The sequence below is a fragment of the Nycticebus coucang genome, chromosome 2 (genome assembly GCF_027406575.1).
Source record: "Nycticebus coucang isolate mNycCou1 chromosome 2, mNycCou1.pri, whole genome shotgun sequence".
NCBI classification, from domain to species: domain Eukaryota; kingdom Metazoa; phylum Chordata; class Mammalia; order Primates; family Lorisidae; genus Nycticebus; species Nycticebus coucang.
The window spans coordinates 10,062,894-10,083,373 of NC_069781.1; the positions used below are offsets into that span (position 1 = coordinate 10,062,894).

Genomic DNA, 20,480 nt, shown 5'->3' on the forward strand with positions numbered 1-20,480 from the left:
CAAGACTTGACTGAGCAAGAGTGAGACCCCATCTCCACATTAAAAAAAAAATCTAGCCAGGTGTTGAGGTGTACCTGTAGCCTGAGCTTCTTGGGTGGTTGAGGTAGGAGGATCCCTGGAGCCAGAACGCTGAGGTTGAGCTATGAGGACACCACTGTGCTCTACTCAGGGAACAGAGTGAGACTCTGTCTCTTCCTCCTCGACAACAACAACAACAACGAAATCTGGACTGAATACTTGGATCTGCGAGCCATCAGCTTAAAGGCAGAGACCAGAGCCAGGAGGGTGGGGAAGATCACCCAGAAGGAGCAGGAGGAGGGAACACAGAGCGTGAGGCAGGACCTGGAGGAGCATCAGCATTTAAGAGCTGGACGAAAGAGCCCGAGTTGCTAAAGGAAGCTAAGAAGGTGAAGCCGGGAGGCAGGAGAAAAGCCACGTGAGGCATTGCCAAGGGGAGAAAGGGAAGCTTTCAAGAAGGCCCGAGGCCAGAGTGGTCACATGTGATGGAGAATGAATTGAGGAGTGCCAACTGGATTTGGTGGCATGAAGGTCTTTGGTGACCTTGGCAAGAGCAGTTTCAGTGGCATGCAAGAAGGGGAAGCATCAAAAAGAGAAAGCTGGAAGGGAAACAAAGTGTGGAACCATCACAGGGAGCAAAAAGGGAATTTAGAGAACAGCTGAAATGTACTCCCAAAGTAATTAAAAAGCCTTCACATCTACTGTGCACACGCAGCTTGAGATTATGTTTTTAAAGACTGCAACACAGTGATAACTGCAACAGACCAATTAAAAAGCAGAGGCCAAAAAGCGTACAATCCTTTCCTGACACACAAAGGCACCCAAAGTAACGACTTTAATTAAATGGGTAAAATAGTTCAATATAAAAATGTTACTTGTGGCTCAATGGTAACAGTGACGGTGTGACACCATACGCCCTTTTTGGTAAGTCAATCACGGGAGGCTACGCTGGATTTTTTTTTGACTTTCTCTAAATTCAATTAGTGGAATAAAAAGGAAGCAAATTTCAGAACCCACAGATAGTCCTCTCTCTAATAAATAGGGTGAAAAGCTGCTCCAACCCACAGAAGGGGTGTGTATGCTCAGAAAATAGGAACTTGCCCTGAGACAGGACAAAGCTGAAACAACATGGTCTCTCTCAAGGGCACCAACAGAGACTTTGATGAAACCTCAAATGCTCTCAGATCCTGCAGCCCCAGGGAAATTGGTCCCAAGTTGCCTGCCAGGGGGCACTTAATAAAGTGGACTAGGCTAGACTTTCTTCTGAGGGCCTACAAAGAGATCTTCTAATGTCCACAGCCCATGTGGTGAAAGGTTGGCAAAAAGATAAAATTCCTTTTCATCTTTAACAGCCCCCGAAGAAGTAAAAGAGTGATTTTGAAACTCTAGGAGTGTTCATGGCACATGGTCAAATACTACAGTTTTGATGGAAGACCTGCATAAATTCTGAAGAAAACAGAGGTTCTTAAAAAGCAACTTTCAGAAAGCTAGAAATACTTTCTATTCATCAGAATAATACACCAAAGTATATAACATTACACATTTTAATCAAGTTTAAAATTAAGTTTTGTTAAAGTGATGACATAGTACATACTGCTGAACCGGGCTTTGCTGATCTGGAAGATGAGTTGAGCATGACAAGTCAGGGTGCGGGGCAGAGAATGCTCTGGTACTAGTGAGATGTGTGAGGCAAGGGCTGTCATCGAACAGTCACAAGAAAGCTTCTGTGTTTAAAAGCGCACGTGAGAGTTTTGCTCCTGAGTATATAAGACCAGAATAGAAGTGGAAATCGGTTCTACTTGATTTCTTGAGCTGAAGAACTAACTAAATAAACAATGTGCTCTCTGTATCTTTGGTTATACAAAAAATAAAACACCTATACGTAGATCAAGATTTGAAAGTGTTTTTATAATTTGTCAGTGTAGTGTACCCCACCAGCTGGAGACCACTGGAGTCACAGAACAAAGACTCCTCTCCCCCCGCACATCAGCAGAAGGTGTAGGAGCTTGAGACAGTGCCTGGAGCTGAGGCCTCTGCAGAGCAGGGTGTGGCACTGGGCACAAGGCTGGCTCTGAGGAGGAGGGGCTCTGCAGCACGGGAGGGAGGCTGCTGGCCTTTAGGAAAAAGCAAGCGACCCAGAACCCGCAGGGAGGGGGTGGGACATCTATAGCTCTAGTTTTGAAACTGGAGACCATTCTAATGCCAAATGTCATTGAGCTGGCTTGTCCCCAGGTGAATTTTGTCTCGAAAAACGTGGAGGATTTGTCTGGTATTCTCATTCTAGCATATGTTCAACTGGTGGATTTGTTAGAGTTTTGTGCCTCAGCCATGCATGTCATTAACACAGTGCTCGGAGCTCAAGATGGTCACCAAATGGCTAGTCAGGTGGTGCTAATTCGCCCCAAGTTTTCTTGATCCTAGGCAAGTAGGTCATAAAATCACAATGTAACAAAAGGTAGGGTAGGGAGGAAACAAGAGTCAAACCATTCTATAAACCAGACAGAGGGATTAAGCTGTTAAGGGGTGGACATAGAAATACTTGGGTGTTAAGGCTCTACCTTATTTTTTAAAAAAGGATTTAGAGCAGCTTATTGACATATACCTTACTCAAAGCATAAAATTAGATACAGAGCACACTCAGGGGTAGGTAAATAAGCTAAAAACAGGAGAATAAGATTAGGATGCACATTAAGTCTTTGGAAGCAAAGCCATAGGGTTCTGGGCTTCTTAGGAGCCAAGGTGAAAATGAAAAGCCCTTTCATTTAGAATTCCCACTGCCTATAAGGTTAACAACAAACAAGCTTCTCGAGAGAAGCAGACTAGTTTCTGGTCCCATGGGAAAAATCTTTTTTTTTTTTTTTTTGTAGAGACAGAGTTTCACTTTATCGCCCTTGGTAGAGTGCCGTGGCGTCACACAGCTCACAGCAACCTTCAACTCCTGGGCTTAGGTGATTCTCCTGCCTCAGCATCCCGAGTAGCTGGGACTACAGGCGCCCGTCACAACGCCCGGCTATTTTTTTGTTGCAGTTTGGCCGGGGCTGGGTTTGAACCCGCCACCCTCGGTATATGGGGCCGGCGCCCTGCTCACTGAGCCATAGGCGCCGCCCAAGAGAAAAATCTTTATCATACGTCTTTTTCAAGGAGACACCGTGAGACTGACAGAAAAATCCTTAGCTGTGTCCTGTAAGGCACACACCACCATCCATCTGGCTGTTTTCCACTCTGGCCCTCAGTGCAAGTAAAAGGCATAATGCCAAGGCACAAATCAAGAAAACCAAGTCTAGGAGGGGCCGAGAAAGGTAGGCCAAGTGTTTGTAGCTATCTTATTATAGTTGGCCTTGATCTACGAATTAAATTTAAAGCATTTAAGGCATGGTCATCTCTTTGGAGAGCTCTTTATGAACATTCTTCTTAATAGCACGCTTTTGTTAAGATTTGGATCAAAAACGGTTTGAAATTACATGTTTGAATGAAAACCCAAAGCAAAGCTACTATATGCTGTTGATTAAAGGCAGTGATGTCTGCGTTCACAAGCAGCCTAATTCTCTCAGAAAACACTCTGGAAGCAGCAGGCCTTTAAGAGCAGGGACTTGTGGACCCAGAGATTAAGGGCAGGGGCTCTTCGAATCAGACAGACCTGGCTTAAATGTCACTCCTGCCCCTTCCGAGCTGTAGGACCTCCCTGATATCATCAGTTAAATGAGAATCCATTCAATATCCACAAATGTCTTCTGAGCATCCTCTGTGTGGGGCCTAATCAAGTGACGCCTGCCTCGCATGGTTCTTTGTGAGGATTAAATCAGTCACTGCGTCTAACGTGTTCCACACAATGGCTATCACATGGTAAGTACTCAATAAATGTTAAACCTAATGATAATAATAACCATAATAAAAGATTTTTGATTCCTTTCTAATGCATAAATAAGTACATGATTAAGGTGTCAAAGTTCTATATCACAGAAAATGGCTACTATAATTTTAGCCTAAGTAAGTTTCAAAGTCACCATTACCAATCACCCACCAAGGCAGTAAAAATGTCACAACAGCACCACCCATATTTTTAAACCGTGTTAACTTGCTAGTGAATGCTCTAAAATAAATGTTGCATCTCGGGGTATCTAAAAGATCTTATGCTATCTATGCTATATAAGATGTAGATATTAGCCAGTTAAGCATTAAAGAACATCTGTCAAAATTAGGATTTTTGCTGTAGAATGCTAAAGTCTTTTTTTTTTTTTTTTGAGACAGAGCCTCAAGCTGTTGCCCTGGTTAGAGTGCCATGGCATCATAGCTCACAACAACCTCAAACTCATGGGCTCAAGCGAGTCTCCTGTCTCTGCCTCCCAAGTAGCAGGGACTACAGGCATCTGCCACAACACCCAGCTATTTTTTGGTTGCAGCCATCATTGTTGTTTGGCGGGCCCAGGCTGGATTCGAACCCGCCAGCTCAGGTGTATGTGGCTGGTGCCTTAGCCGCTTGAGCCACAGGCGCCGAGCCAACCTGGCTATTTTTTTGTTGTGGTTGTCACTGTTGTTTAGCAGGCCTGAGCTGGGCTCAAACACACCAACCCCGGTGTGTGTGGCCGGTACCCTAACCACTGAGCTATGGGCACCAAGCTGAATGCTGAAGTCTTAATGTTTGGATATTTCTGAAGGAAATATGTTGGTACTTTCACTAATCTCCCAACTTGGTAATACTATATAGAATATAATTTCTTCCATCAAATGCCTATGACAACAAGAAGCCTGAATAGAGGAGAAATCTGCACTGTGTTTGGGATGCTGGACAGGCAGCTAAATCACTTGTTAGCAAAGCACCATTCTTCTGCACAACGGTCCCACAGGCATAATTCAAATTCGTGCCTGGGCAAAACACAAATTACTACATATCAAGAGTCTCCAAACGGTTAAAACCTCAGATGTTAAAATCTGCAGATGCCAAGCAAGTTCATTGTCAACCGTACTTTTGATAGTTATTAGATAGTACCTTTGAGGCCACCCTGAGGTCAGGACAACCAAATGGTGCTATCTGCACAGAGAGACCCTGAGACACTTCCTCTCGTACAGCAGGGGGTATGTGTATGCAGCTCAACTAAATACAGGTTTGAGTCATTAAGACGCAATTTTTAAAAGGAATGGACAATATACTGCCTTGTTTTATCCTGATTTGAAATTACCCGCAGCTTGTGACTTCCCCAGAAGTATCAAGACGGGGGTTGCATGAAAGGCAGCAGCTGGCTGGTGAGGGGAGAGGTCTATTTGGTGCCCACACTATTTATCATTTATACCACAGCAGTTTCCTATCCATCAAGTCAAAGGCCAAGAAAAGATCAATAAAAGCTACAAACAATCTCATGCTTTTCCTGACAGATTTCAATATAAAGTGCTGAGGAATAGCCGATGGTGTAATGGCCGTGCCTTGCCTAGAAAGCTGCCCTGAGAGACCAGACCTGCAATTCATCAGGAAGAAAAATGGCACAAGCTTTAGCTGAAATGCAGGCAAGCTAATGAGTCTAGCAATATGGGGTGGGGGGATCGAAAGGCTCGTTTTTCCTTTCCTTTATTTATTTTTGATGGGTCAGGCTACTCTCTAATTTCAACCAAATTAGATCATTCATTGGATCAATAGTTACTAAGTAACTAATGCTAAGCCTTGTGCTTGGTAGTAGGGATACAAAGGCAAATAAACATCCATTATTTGTATTTTTAGGGTGCTCATAATCTATATCTTTATTTATAGGATTAAAAAAAAGTGCCAGAGGGGCGGCGCCTGTGGCTCAGTGAGTAAGGCGCCGGCCCCATATATCAAGTGTGGCGGGTTCAAACCCGGCCCCGGCCAAACTGCAACAGAAAACAGCCAGGCGTTGTGGCAGGCGCCTGTAGTCCCAGCTACTTGGGAGGCTGAGGCAAAAGAATCGCCTAAGCCCAAGAGTTGGAGGTTGCTGTGAGCTGTGAGGCCACAGCATTCTACAGAGGGCAACAAAGTGAGACTGTTTCTAAAAAGAAAAAAGTGCTAGAGATGAGAGTTCACCAGCAGAGAAGAAATTTTTCTTAGGCGCTTTTAATTTGAGCTTTTAAGAATTAAGACTTTTTTTTGAAACATGGTCTTGCTCTGTTGCCCTGGCTAGAGTGCAGTGGCATCATCATAGCTCACAGCTCCTGCCCACAACCAATCCTCCTGCCTCAGCCTTCTGCCTCAGACTCCCAAGTAGCTGGGACTAGAGGCATGCGCCACCACACTCAGCTTCCGTGATGAAGGATGGCTCAGAAACCATCCCACAAGTCAAAACAGACCTGGGCGTCCATGTTCTCACTCCCTAAATTGGTACATGTACCAGATGGAAATCTTCAGAACTAAGCCCCTAAATCTGCTCTCTTACTGATATAAATGGCCATGCTTAGTTCTTCACAGGACTTATACCTAATTCGTTCAAAGTCAAGAGAAGTTTATGCTAAAATTTCAATTTTGTATAATCCTGGGTTATCTTCTGCAAAGTTTGAGTTCCAGGATGCCCAACAATTACTGAGTTCCTAACAATTTTCATCATATCAGCTTTAAGAAAAGTTAAACTCACTTTCTCATGGACATAGAACATATATTATTTAACTGGTTTGTAATTTATAAGTCTGTTCGGAGGTAAGAAGCATCACCTTCCTTTTAAATCCCTGGAGTCAGTATTTTAAGACATCATCAGATAGCAAAAGCACACAAACACAATCATGGCTCCAGAGGAAAAGCTGGAACAAACAAGCTGTTGCGTCAGGCCAGGATAACTGCTGGGATGCTCAAGGCAGGGGTTCTTCAAGTGTAGTCCTAAGACTAGCAACACTGACATCGATCTGAGAACTTTCTAGAAACGCAAATTGCAGGTTAACCCGAGACCTACTGAATTTGAAACACTGGGGCTGGGGCCTTGCAATCTGTGTTTTAATCAGCCCTCCAGAGGCTTCTGATGCCTTCTCAAGTTTGAGAACCACTGCTCTCAGGTACCTTTCCATTCAGTTATTCTGTGATTCCCAGAGTCTGTCCTTCACACTCATGTTCTCTCCAGCAAACGCCACTCGCTGTTTACAAGACCTCTGTGTCATCTACTAGACCAAGTCCAAAGTCTTTACCTGACAGTCAAGATTCTACTTTTGATACCTAATTTTGCTTTTACTTCTACAGCTAATTTACATAAACTGTGCTTGTGTGTTAAGGTCTTTATGTGTATCATTTCATCCTCATAATAATGCTGTAAGGGAAATAATGTTAACACCCCCATTTTATAGATGAGAAAACTAAGGCCCAAAGAAGTCCAATATCACATAACTAGTCAATGATGAAACAAGAATGACTTCAGAGCACAAATTCTTAAGCCCCACTGAGGTTCAGAGAAGTTAAGTAACTTGACTGGTCACAGGGAGGAGGAGTGGAGCTGGAGCCTGAACCAGGCTTTGAGCCCAAAGCCTGCTTGCTTTGTAACCACTGCGCTTGCTAGCCAGAACCATTTGCTCACTGCTTTGGAATACATTGTTGCCAGGATCCATGCTGTTGGCCCAAACCTACTGTCTACCCTCTTTGCCAGCCCACCCCCATGCCACTTCCCTGAGCTCTCCGGCCGGAGTGGGTTGCTAGCTCCCTTCTCTATACCTTCACTGGGTTCTCCTTGTGTCTCTTGCACAGTATTTACCAGTTCCCACTCTGAATTATAACTGCACCTGCTTTTTCAGGAGAGGCAGTGGTCTGAGTGGCATGGTGTCACCAGTGACTGACAATATAGGTTTTGATTAAGTCAATTAATTTGTCTCTTGTATAACTAAATTCATTCTTTAGATGTTTTACATATCTTATCTGCACAGCAGGACAGTAAGCTCTTTAAGAACAAGGACTAAAGGGCGGCGCCTGTGGCTCAGTGAGTAGGGCGCCGCCTGTGGCTCAGTGAGTAGGGCGCCGGTCCCATATGCCGGAGGTGGTGGGTTCAAACCCAGCCCCGGCCAAAAACCACAAAAAAAAAAAAAAAAAAAAAAAAAGAACAAGGACTAAATCTTTCACTTACATACCCAGCTCTGGGCCAGGTAACTAGCCAAGAATGTAATATACGCTTGAATTCAAGTAGAATGCCACTGGTACACAACTCTGGTATACATTTTTCTACTGCTTAAACTCTTTAAGAATGTAGCTTACATCAATAGGGGAAACTGGGTACTAAACAAATAAATACAAGTAACTCTTTTTTTTTTTCCTAAATATACAGAAATAGTAGATTTAATGCTATTAAGTGTTAAATAATAATCAATAGAATTTTATGAGCACATTTTCCTGAAAATTTGTTCAAATTTCCATGCAACTGAAAAAAACAAAAAACAAAACCACATTCTATCTTTAAAAAAATTCAGGTTATTACATGCTTTCATTATGTCTCTTTTAAAATGAAAACATACTTTTTTTAAAAATTCTGCCACAAATCCCAATGTTTCTCCTTAAGGAAAATGTGGATATTTTCAATTCCAGATATCTATCATCTATTATAGTCATTTATCTAGTCCAATCAATATGCTTTTAATGGGCAAAAAAATCTCATAAATATTCCAACTCCTATCACATACCCAGAAAGCAAAGGCATAAAAATAAGAATATATATTTCAGTAATATTTAAACCTCAAAAACTAGAGTTATAAACTTTTAGGAAAAAGATCATATAAAAACCAAATGCTACCTTTCTGAGCTGATACATTATTTAATTACATACACCATTAACAGAGAAAAATACCCAGCCACAACATATTTTTAACAAACTGGAAGACACAAGATTAAAAGTACGTAACAATAAAAACAAATAGCTAAAGATGATCAAATTATCATAACCTTTCAATGGGTATTTCTTTAATTCCAGTCCTTATGCTATAACCCACATGGTCTAACAGTAAATATACAACATAAGATCTGATGAGCCTGATGATTGTCTCTAAACCTAAATCAATGTACTACCACTGAACAGACAGCATAAACTTACCAGCTCCACAGATCCATAATGTTTCCTACTGAAATCCCCACGTCTACAGCCTAGGTCTTCCGAGACAGAGCTGGAACAAAAATGCTTCATCAGTATTATACATAGCGATCTGGCCACAAACCTTCTGCAAAAATCGACTACCATTTGCAAAAAGGGCTGTTCTGGCACAGGCTTGCAGTGCCCAGGCTCCTCACTGCAGGGGAGCCTCCTTGCAATAGACTCAGTCCCCAGCAGCCATTGCAGAGCCTGGCTTTCACGGAGCCCTCAGCAAAAAGCAAAACGCCAGAGTCATCCCTGGAAGTCTAGGCAATGATTGAATTAAAAATATTTAGTCATTTGGATCGATTGAAATTTCCAAGGCTACTAGTGGTTTATAATTTCATTTCTTTATAACCAAAGGGGATAGAAGCCCTGCAGTAAACTTGAGGCAAGGGGCAGAGCTGCTGAACCAGATCTTGCAATGATCTTTCATTTCGTTTAAGACTCTTTGTCCCCCATATGCAACAAAAAAATAATGCTGGATTTTAGAAAGGAAAAAGAAACTTCGCAATCCTGGTAGATCCTCCACCCACCCCCCCCAACCCCTTCTTATTTTAAGATTTTTATGTGGCAATATGAAAAAAAGACCAGGACTAACAGAAAATCTAAAAATCTAATGTCCAAGTATATTTAGTTTTTTTCTATAGCAGCAGCTAATACTCCCCACCTTCCCCACCCCCCAAAAGCTTCAATCAAGATCAAAAAAATCACATGCGCTGTTGAAGAGCAATTAAAACAAGGGCAAAATCGTTACTGCATTTGCATCCTGAATGCATAGTTACACGCTCAAAAGGCACACATCTTATTGGCTAGTTAGTATATTAAGGACCCCAAGCAGTACTCGTGAAACCACCAGAGACCCACAAAATACAAACAGTTTTAGTAAGTTTGGCTCTAATATGTCATGCAAATAACCCTAATAAAACATAGAAAATAGAATTGCATAGGAATCATATGATTAATATATTCAAAATATTTGGGATATAACATGCAAAGAAAGGTGCATTTAGTACCTTTTCATCCTTCCTTAAAGGGTAGACTACATTTTCTAAATTACAGCCCTCCTGGCACATTCAGGAGACTGACTCTGATGTTTAGCAACCACAGAACTGACTCTCTGCCAGGACACTGTTTGACAGGCTCCAAGAAAGACAGCATGAGAGAAACGAGATTAGAGAGTCTAATGGTATTCTGCTTCCACCATTTCACAGAGATGGCTGAATTAATCTTATATGAGGAATTTAACCTTTTGTAGTCCTTTCTCCCTGAGCTGAAAATGTGCGACAAATCCACACACGCAGTTCAGAAGGGTGGCCCGGATTTTACCCAGGCTACTTTCCTGCTTCTTGTGACATGGTTTTCTACCCCTAAATCACTGAAAGAGAATATAAAACTTCCCTCCCTGGTCTCTTCCAGTCTATGTTAAATAGGTCCTCTATGCCCATTTTCTTAGCCCATTTTGAAAACCCTCCTGGAAGAGTTATCACCCCTACATTAGTTACTGAGGGCTCTGGTAAGAGGGCTGCCCGTGTATTTGGGCAGAGATGGGTGCAGAGCCGACGCCCAGCGGCTGTTAACTGAATGCTGGTCTATCCAGATCTCAGCCCACCTGGGCCAGCAGCTTCTAAACACGAATAACTGACAACCTGAAGAGAGAGAGGATGTGGGGGTCTAGGACTCCCCTGCACCACCATCAGCACCAATAAAGGGGTTCTAAAATACAGCCACCTCCCTAACTTTGCCAACAGCCAGAAAAAAACCCAGAAAAAATGACAACCCCACATCCTAGAGCCACCACCTCTCTTAGAGGTGCCTTGCAGGGAGAAAACAGCCTTGGATTCCCAAGGAAGTGAGCCAGGGAATCCTGAGAGAAGGCCTGCCGTCCGCTGCCCTGGAGCTCTAATTACATTTTGGCCAACACACTGCAGAGACAGTGCTTGTGCGTGCGGGGGACTGGGATGCACTATATGGCATTGACAAGCCCTCCCCATTCCCCCACCTCTCCCCAGGCTCTCTGGCCCCTAGGTGCCCAGCACCAGGGTTATTAGTAAAGGGGTCATCTATAGCTTGAAGAGGACCATTGTCCTCCCAGGCCTTGTTGTCTGGCCCACTGCCTGGCATGAGTAGACATCAGTAGACACTTGTTGCATTAACGACAGTATTTGTACATCTTCTGGAACATGCTAGCTGATGCCAGAGAGCACCATCCCCCCAACCCCCAACCCCCCCCCCCACCGACCCTCGGTAAGTACCAAGGCCGTCTGTCCGAGTCATCCTCCTCAAAGAACCATGGTCTTTATTCCCTCAGTCCAGATGGCCCTGGTCCGTGAGGCAGATACTCCCAGGTACATAGCAAATGTGCTCTCTTTTCCTCTTGGCCTTACCACTGGCCTGCATCTCCTAGTCCCTCTTGCAGTATGTGTGACCGTGCAACTGAGCTCCGGCTGGGAAAATACGGACACAAGTGATGTGCATTGCTTCCAGGTGCATCCCCTGGGAGGCACTTGATCTGCCCTCAGGCCAGCTGTAGGCACAGACTCCAGGAACCTGCAGGAAGGCGAACTTCAAGATGGAAGAAGCCGTGTCTCTGAATGATCATACGGAAGACCACTCCCCACCCCCCCGCCCCAGGACAGATGTATTAGAATATGATGTAAGCAAGGAATAACATTGAGCTGTGTCAAACAGGCAGAGTTTGGGTTACTTGTTCAAGCCTCTGTGCGCTAATACAGAGCTAATACTGAGCTAATACAGAAGCAGGTGTCTTGCAGTGGGGTACACACAGTAACTCCCTGAAATATGCAGTACGGGCTTAGTGAGCAGAGAGCAGCCAATGAGGAAACTTTTCTCAGAGGCTGGAAACATGGAGATCTGTGCTATACATTAGCAAAAGATTTGGTTAACACTTAAACCTATGGTCATTTAGGAGGTGGACCAGGTACCTTCCAAGCCTGAGGCTCTGGGGGAAGTGGCTAGAAAGAACCAGAGTGAAGTTATGCATTGGCTTAGCAAGTTCTCTACAAGGAAGAGACGAACCCAGGAAAGAAGTGGGTGGGTTTCAAGCAAAGCTAGAGGGGAACAGAGAGTCCACAGACCAACAGCCTCATGGGCCTAAGCAACTGCTCTGTTCCTGAACCCCAGGCCCTAGGCCCTCTGGCCAATGAAATGCGCTAGAATTGAGGGGGAGCCCTTCCAAGCTAAGCCCATGAACCTTCCCTGAGTAAGCAAGGCTTGGTCTCTTTCCTCATCCACCGGCTGAATGGAGAGGACTCTTAAGACCAAGAAGGGTGAAGCCACATGAAGGAGCCTTGGTCTTATGTGACCACGTAGAAGATTCCAACTAGGAGTAGCCTTGCTGGGCTCTAAGGGGAATGGAAATGGAAATAACTTTTATTGCCTTGAGTCACTAAGATTCAGGGTTTATCTAAGACAAGAGGCAATTTTATCCTAATTGATACAGCTTTTCATAGGTTATAGAAAGTAGTATAAGAATATCTTCTAGAACACGAGGTTGTCAGAGAGCTGGCAGGCCAGGGTGACTCTAGATCAGGGGTTGGCAAACTACCACCCAATCTAGCTCCTGGCCTGTTTTTTTTTTCTTTGCAGTTTTTTTGCTGGGGCTTGGTTTGAACCCGCCACCTCTGGCATATGGGGCCGGTGCCCTACTCCTTTGAGCCATAGGCGCCAGCCACCATGGCCTGTTTTTGAAAACAAAGTTTTATTGGAACACAACTATGCCCACCAGTTATGACTGTCTATGGGAGTTATTGTGTTACAATAGCAAAGCAGTTCCAACAGAGACCCACAAGGCTCAAACTGTTTACTGACTGGCCCTTTCAAGAAAAAGTATGCCAACCCTGCAGTGTACTTGCACAAATCCCTGCTGTTGGTTTCAGGATGGCACATAAACTGTGGTTCGTATGTCAATGGCATTACTTGGCAGGGCTTCTCAGACTTTCGGGCCCGTCAGGATCCCTGAGGGAGCTTTGTAAGAATGCACATTCCCTGGCTCTGCTCTCAGAGTTTGTGATTCAGTACATCTGTGATTTGAACAAGCAGCCAGGAGAATTCTGATGCACTTGGAAAAATACTGGTCTTCCAGATGACTCTAGAATCCCTGGGAAACTTGTTAACCATTATGCTGTACTTTTATAAGGAAGGGCAAGGCCTTGATGAAGATTTCTATCAACGAGTGAGGTGCAGTGTAGACCTTCAGAACACATGCTCAGTCACAGACATGGGTTCTCAGCTCTCTGGGCATTAGTCCCCTCACCTATACAAAGCAGTTGAAAATAATCACCTACTTAACAGGGTTATAAAGAGTAAATAAAGCCTGGCACAGTGGCTCACCGCCTATAATCTCAACACTTTGGGAGCCCAACGTGGGAGGACTGCTTGAGCCTAGGATTTTAAGACCAGGGCAACATAGCAAGACCCTGTCTCTACAAAAAATAAAAAAATACCTGGGTGTGGTGGCATACATCAGGAGTTTCAGCTACATGGGAGTCTGAGGCAGGAGGATCATCACTTGAGCCTAAGAGTCTGAGGTTATAGTGAACTATCCTCACACCACTGTACTCCAGCCTGGGTGAGAGAGGGAGACCCTGTCTCCTAAAAATTAATAAATAAAAAAAAGCAGACAAAATTCTAAGCATAATGTCTATCACATAATTACTACTCAATAAATGTTGGTTATTATTACTATTCTTATTATTAATATAAGTGCCTCTCAGATTTTGAGAGAGAGACCAGGGAAGGGGAGTTTGGCATATGTAATGACTAGTTTTAAAGAACTGAAATAAAATGCCTTTTTCCTCTCCAAAGTAGTAAGGGACCCAGTAGGCAGCTTCTCAGGCAGGGCTGAGAGCAAGTGTCACAGTTCAGGGCTTGGTAGTCTCCTCCCTAAAAGTGTTGGCCTGGCAGTGTGACCTCACCTAGAAAATACCTGGGACCCACTGTTGCCGTGACAGGGGAAGAAACATTTGAAACCTGGCTAGAACATGTTACCAGAACAAGACAGGTGCCAAAAGCAACCAGGAGCTTTAAGTTCCCCACATGCTCTAAATATAAACCCTTCTGTTCTAACAAATCAGCGCGTGAGGATGCTGGATCGCACTTTGCGATCGTGAACAGAACTGAGGACCTCCATGTTATATCTCCACAGATGGCCCGGGATGAGAGCAAAGATTTCCAGCTCCACGCAGAGGCTAGACAAATGGCTGTGATGTAAGTTAGGTTCCTGGAAAACAGGACAAGCTCCTCCAAAGAGTCAAGAGTTGCTAAAACTGAATAAGGGGGAATAAAAGAGAGCCAGGCAGCCCCCAAGGGAAGCCAAACTCAGATACAGGTCCTCAGTCAACAGACCCAGAGAGGACCCTCACAACAGGCAGGCCCTGCTCACCCATCTCAGGGGTTTCCAGCCAACGCAGAGGCATTAGGACAACACCAACAAGGGCACTCTTCCTAGATCGGCAGAGAGAATTTGTGAGAAGTTACGGGCAGTTTTTCAGAAGCTTACCAGGAGTCAGGAGCTCCAGCCCCGATAAGCAGAGAATAAGAGAAAGACGGCAGGGACCCCTCCTCTCCCTATGGAGGGGCAGAGATGGCTTAGGGGGAACCCAGGGCCTCCAAGCAACAGGTGCTAGATTGTCTTATCACATAGAAGGGGCCAGTTGTCTTTCTTCCTAAAGCTAAGTCAAGTACCACGAAAAGCAGAAATGCAATGCTACGTTAATTTCTAATGATGAAATAGCAGAATTCTGTGCTCTTTTGAAGACATTTAAGACACCAGGAAGTGGGAAGTGAGCAGAAGACTTCTAGTGTGAAAGAGGCCCAGGGAAGCAGCGCTCCACAGGCCTGTCCAGCCTTTTGGCTTCTTTGGGCCACACTGGAAGAAGAGGAGCTGTCTTGGGCCTCACCTTAAATACACAAACACTTACAAAAGCTGATGAGCAAAAAAAAAGGAAGAAATAAAAGAAAAAAGTCTGTGCATACTTTTTGTGATAGCTATCCACCACCACAGATAAGCAAAAAAGTCTTCACACAATTCATATACAGCCCATGTGCTGCAGGCTGGATACCCCTGCTAGATTCTTCCGACTCACCCTGTTCCCTGTGGTGTTTCTGGGGGCACAGTGTTCCTTGTACCAGGATCGTAAGCTTAGCATCCCTTAGCAAGGAACGCCAGGAACGCCAACCATAAAGCAGCCAAAGGGTCCTGGATTTGAATTTCAGCGCCATCGCACATGACCTCTGTGACCTTAGGCAGGTTGCTGATCTTCTCTGAGCCTGTTTCCTCATTGTAACAGGGTGTTAAAATAATACCTGTCTCCGTGGGAGGATTAAGATCACAAGGTGCTTAGTCCAATATCTGCCACATAATAGCCAGGAAATAAATGCTAGTTATTCTAACAGTCAGGGACTTTGCCTGTCCTGACCATCCTCGTGGTCTAATGTGTCTTATTGAATGCCTGGTTCAGAGTAGGCCACTCAATAAATATTTGTTGAATAGATGGCTCATGAATAAATGATTCCCTTTCCTCTTCTCTGCTCCACTTGACTGCGATGGGTTCATGCTCCTTTCTCCTCTCCATCTCCTCGACCATTGTATAAGCTCACACAGACTTTCAGGGACATTTGAAGTTATTTTTACCATCTTCAGTCATCCTTCCCATTCTACCCCTCTTTTCTCTAACATTCTAGAATGCAGGCCTCCTATGGTGTACACGTGTCCTTTAAGTTTCTGACATAGACATGTCCCCTGGAATGTGTCTGGTTTGCTAAAATCGGTAAGGTCTTAAGGTAGTTCACTGCAAGGTTCCTTTCAATCATGATCTCTGTCAGCCTCTTTACAAGTTTATCTCCTAAAAAAGAAACAGTGACCATATCAGAGGGTGGTGAGGGAGCAGAGAAACCGGGCCACTCCTACATTGCAGGTGGGAATATAAAATGGTTAGCTAAGCCACTTTGGAAAACAGTTTCTCATAAGGTGAAACATGCAGTAACCATGTAACCCAGCCATTGTACTCTTGGGCATTTATCTCACAGAAATAAAAATGTATGGTCACAAAAACCTGTCTACAAATTTTCAAAGCTACTTGACTCATAATAGCCCTGAACTGCAAACAACCTAGATGTCCTTCAGAGGGCAAACAGTTCGACAGACTGCTGTGCGTGGTCTAACCCAGCCACACTGCAGAACCCCACTCGCAATGAAGAGGAACAGACTATTGGCATGCACAAAAATGTGGATGAATCTCCAGGGAATTATGACGCATGGGAAAAGCCAATCCCAAAAGATTACAAACTGATTCCGTTTATATAACATTCTTGAAGTGATGAAATGATGGGGGGAGGTGGGCATGGGTATAGAAAGGCAACACGAGAGGTCCAGCGTGGATGGAGCTGGTCTGTACCTTGTCTGTGGACACATAGGTGGATGAAGAAACCTACACGTGATAAAACTACATGTAAAACTGGGCAAATCTAAACAAGATCCGTGGGTTGCATCAGTGTCAGTTTTCTGGTCTGATGCTGTACTGTAGTTACATAAGATCTTACCACTGGGGGAACCCGGTAAAGGGTACGTGGGATCTCGCTTGAGTTATCTCTTACAACTGCATAAGAATCTATGAATACCTCAAAATAAACATTTTATTTTATTTTATTTTTGCAGTTTTTGGGCGGGGCCGGGCTTGAACCCGCCACCTCCGGTATATGGGGCCAGCGCCCCACTCCTTGAGCCACAGATGCCACCCCAAAATAAACATTTTAATTAAAAAACTGTATCTCAGGCTTGGTGCCTGTGGCTCAAGCAGCTAAGGCGCCAGCCATGTACACCTGACCTGGTGGGTTCGGATCCAGCCCGGGCCGGCCAAACAACAATGACGGCTGCAACCAAAAAATAGCCGGGCGTTGTGGCGGGCACCTGTAGTCCCAGCTACCTGGGAGGCAGAGGCAAGAGAATCGCTTAAGCCCAGGAGTTGGAGGTTGCTGTGAGCTATGATGCCACAGCACTCTACCCAGGGTGACAGCTTGAGGCTCTGTCTCAAAAACAAAAAAACTAAAAAACTGTATCTCAGTTGAAATTCTTTCATTCACTCAATAAACAGTTACTGAGCACGTATGAGGTGCTGTGCCAGGGGCTAACCCCAAGATGTGTGGCCCCTGCTGTCACAGAGCTTAGCATGCAGTGGGAAAGACAAATATAAAGTACACAGGACTCCATGAGAATAAAAATATTATGCAAGCAAAGCACAATATGTGGATAGCAAATCTGGCAAATTGTAAAACAGCCTCTTTTTATCCCCTTCATAAGCAGCATATGTAAGCTTCGGGTGTGGGTGCCCACAGCAGAAGCTGGGAGGTCTGTCACACTCTTCTGAGCTCCAGGCCCACCATCCAGAAACCTGGGAAACACTATGATGATGTGGTTCCTGCAAGGCGTGATGACTGCACACCCACTCCCTCCTTTCCCAACTCTTCAGTGACAGCAACCTTGGCTTCTCTTTTCCTGTAGGGTCATGGCTGAAGGGTTTTTCAGCTCAGAGTGTAATTTGGTTTGGGAAACACTACCGCATATGAGATCTACAAATGCATGACCAAAATGTGCTAAATAGAAAATTAAGTTATGGGACAAAAATCAGCAGACAACATATGTTGTGGCAGACCTCCCTTAACCACCTGCAGATCTACTTCTTTGGAGAAATTCCTTTAAAGTCTGTCTCTGCAGGTTCTTTTTTTTTTTTTTGAGACAGTGTCTCACTCTGTCACCCAGGCTAGAGTGCCCTGGCATCGTCATAGCTTACAACAACTTCAAACTCCTGAGCTCAAGCAATCCTCCTGCCTCAGCTTCCAGAGTAGCTGGGACTACAGAAGCCGGCTATGACTTCTGGCTAACTTTTTTCTATTTTTTTTTTTTTTTTAAGTAAAGACAGGGTCTTGAACTGCTGAGCTCAAGTGATCCTCCCACCTTGGCCTCTCCCAGTGTTGGGATCATAGGCGTGAGCCCATGCACCCGGCCAGTCTCTCCAGGTTCTTAAAGTTTCCCCAGTAGGGTTCACAAGATCTGCCCCCATCTGCACCCAGACCCTAAAGGGAGGCATGCTATCTGGAGCAGGTGCTTCTGTGCAGTCCCCAGCTGGCAAGAATCCTAGAGACACCAAGCTCATTGTGACCGCTGCTGCTCAGTCTGGTCCTTTGACCACACTGGTTAGGAACACAGTCTCCCATCCCAGACCTAATGATTCAGAGATCAGCATTGTAACAAGATCTTCCTCACATGCACATTAAAATTAGAGAAGCACTCATTCTAGACTTGCTTCTTAAATCTAGCTGCATATCAGAATCACCTGGAATTTTTTCTTTAATTTCTTTTATTATGAAATATTTCTCAAAGTACAGAATAACAAGGAATAATATAATGAGCATTGTAGATACATTTGAAAGCCATGTGCACCTCTCCCTGACCCTGTTTTCATCTCTCCCTTCCCTGAAACCATCACTAATGAATTGGGCTTATGCTTCCAGCTCATATTAATATTTTTATATTTGTGGTATAGACTTACTCATAAACAATATATGGCATTGGTTAGCAAAATTTACACAAGTAAATACCATACCGGGCAATCTTCCTGCAGCTAGCTTCCTTTGTTGAGCAATTTGCTTGTGAGGTTTGTACATGGTGGTGCCTGTAGCTCTAATCCATTGACGCACACTGCTGTGTAATACCCCACGGCATCAGTGTCCCACTGTTCCTCCATTCTCCTGGTGCTGGACAGCTCGGTTGTTTCCAATTTTTAAACAATGCTGTAATGAATACCTTTGTACGTGTCTCCTTGAATACTAGGCAATCATCCCTAGAATACATATCCAGGAGTGCAACTGTGGGGTCATGATGTACACATCATTATTTTTTCTACAGAATGCTACATTTGCTCTCCAAAGTGAGTATGCCAATTTACTCTCCTATCAGCAGTAAGTGATTTGCTTGGCATACTAGCCGACACTTGGTATTGTCAGACAGGAGTTTTTGCTGGTCTGAAGAATATAAAATGGTGCCTCACTGAGGAATGGCTTTAATTTGCATTCCCCTGATAGCTCGAGAGCTTGAACGTCATTTCCTACACTTGCTGACCATCTGAGCTACCTTTTTCATGATTTGCCTATTCCAAATTCTTTTGCCCACTCCTTTTTTGTATGTTGTTGGTCTTTTTTCTAATTGATTGTAGGAATTATTTGTATATTCTGAGTATCAACCCATTTTTTTTTTTGTTAACAAATCACAGATTTCTTCTTCCAGATAGTTGTTCTTCGTTTAAAATTCTGTTCTGGATATTTCTAATCATACAGAAAATTTTAATTTCTAATGCAGACATTTTTTATATTTTCCTTTATGCTTTTGTTTTTCTAACTTAAGAAATCCTTCGCCACCAGGAATATCCTAAACATGATGTCTATTGCTCCCTACAGAAGTTTTAAAGTTTACTTTCTAATTTTTTTCATCTGAACATGTAAATACCCAGTCCTCCTCTCAGACCTCCCCAATCAGAATCTTCAAGACTGAGACCTAAGCACCTGTATTTTTTAACCAAAATACATTCCAGAGGGGACTTTGTTACAGCCAGCCCGAGAAACGCTGATGGACTCACTTCCTATCTACTGGAACCCCAGGAAACCATCTCCTCTCTGTCCTTCACTGGGTTGGAACAGACTTCCAGAGACTTCCAGGTCCGGAGATTTAAGGACCAATGTTAAGTGTCCAACCTATTACCTGTGATTATGTATCTTCTGCCCAACTTGAATAGAGCCATCCTGTCTCAACTTCCACATCGTTAGTGACAAGAAACACAGTAGGCCCCCCAACCCATGGTCCTCCATTCTTCCTGTTAAATAGCATTTTTCTATATTGAGTTGAAATCCATCACACCTTAATTTCTACCAGCTGGTCCTACACCTACACCCATTTTTTTCTTAACTTCCTCGCCATCACTCCTACACCCCTGGCCACCTGTCTGGTCTGGCACCACTCCCTGCTCAGCACCCTGCCAGCCACACTGCATTTCTTCCTTTTCCTTCAATTTTCAGAGTCTCTCTAAATTCTTCCTGCTTTCGGGACCCTCTTCCCCCAAATAGGAATTACAAGGTATCTGATTAACAGCTGCTTCCTCATCTGGAATTTAAGGTCCACAATGCTAGGTTTTGTTCAATGCTAAATCCTCAGAGCCTAACATAATACCTGGCATGGAGTTAGCTCTTAATGGGCTTTTATTGAAGAATGAATGAATGAATGAATGGAAGCAAGCCAGCTAGCCCTCTGAGGCCATGCAAACAAGTCTATCATTCCTACTGTCACACAGCTGAGGAGAGCAATCACATCCCCTAGGTTTCTTCTTTACAGGAGGCTAGGAGTTCCTGAAGGGAGGGTGA

At 44.1% G+C, this 20,480-nt stretch overlaps 1 protein-coding gene across 14 annotated transcripts in view; it reads right to left on the minus strand.

Annotated features, from left to right (window-relative positions):
* Nucleotides 1–20,480, minus strand: part of GARNL3 (GTPase activating Rap/RanGAP domain like 3) — a 158,797-nt gene that overhangs the window by 106,274 nt on the left and 32,043 nt on the right. For 7 of the 14 annotated variants that reach the window (XM_053561886.1, XM_053561877.1, XM_053561867.1 and 4 more), the window contains one exon: nt 9,015–9,084. The exons of 6 other annotated variants lie outside the window; for them this stretch is intronic. In XM_053561886.1, the coding sequence (XP_053417861.1) occupies nt 9,015–9,084 (70 nt within the window). Of the gene's footprint in view, nt 1–9,014; nt 9,085–10,066; nt 10,404–20,480 lie in introns of those variants that run through there. One more of the 14 variants, XM_053561980.1, reaches the window with a different exon arrangement.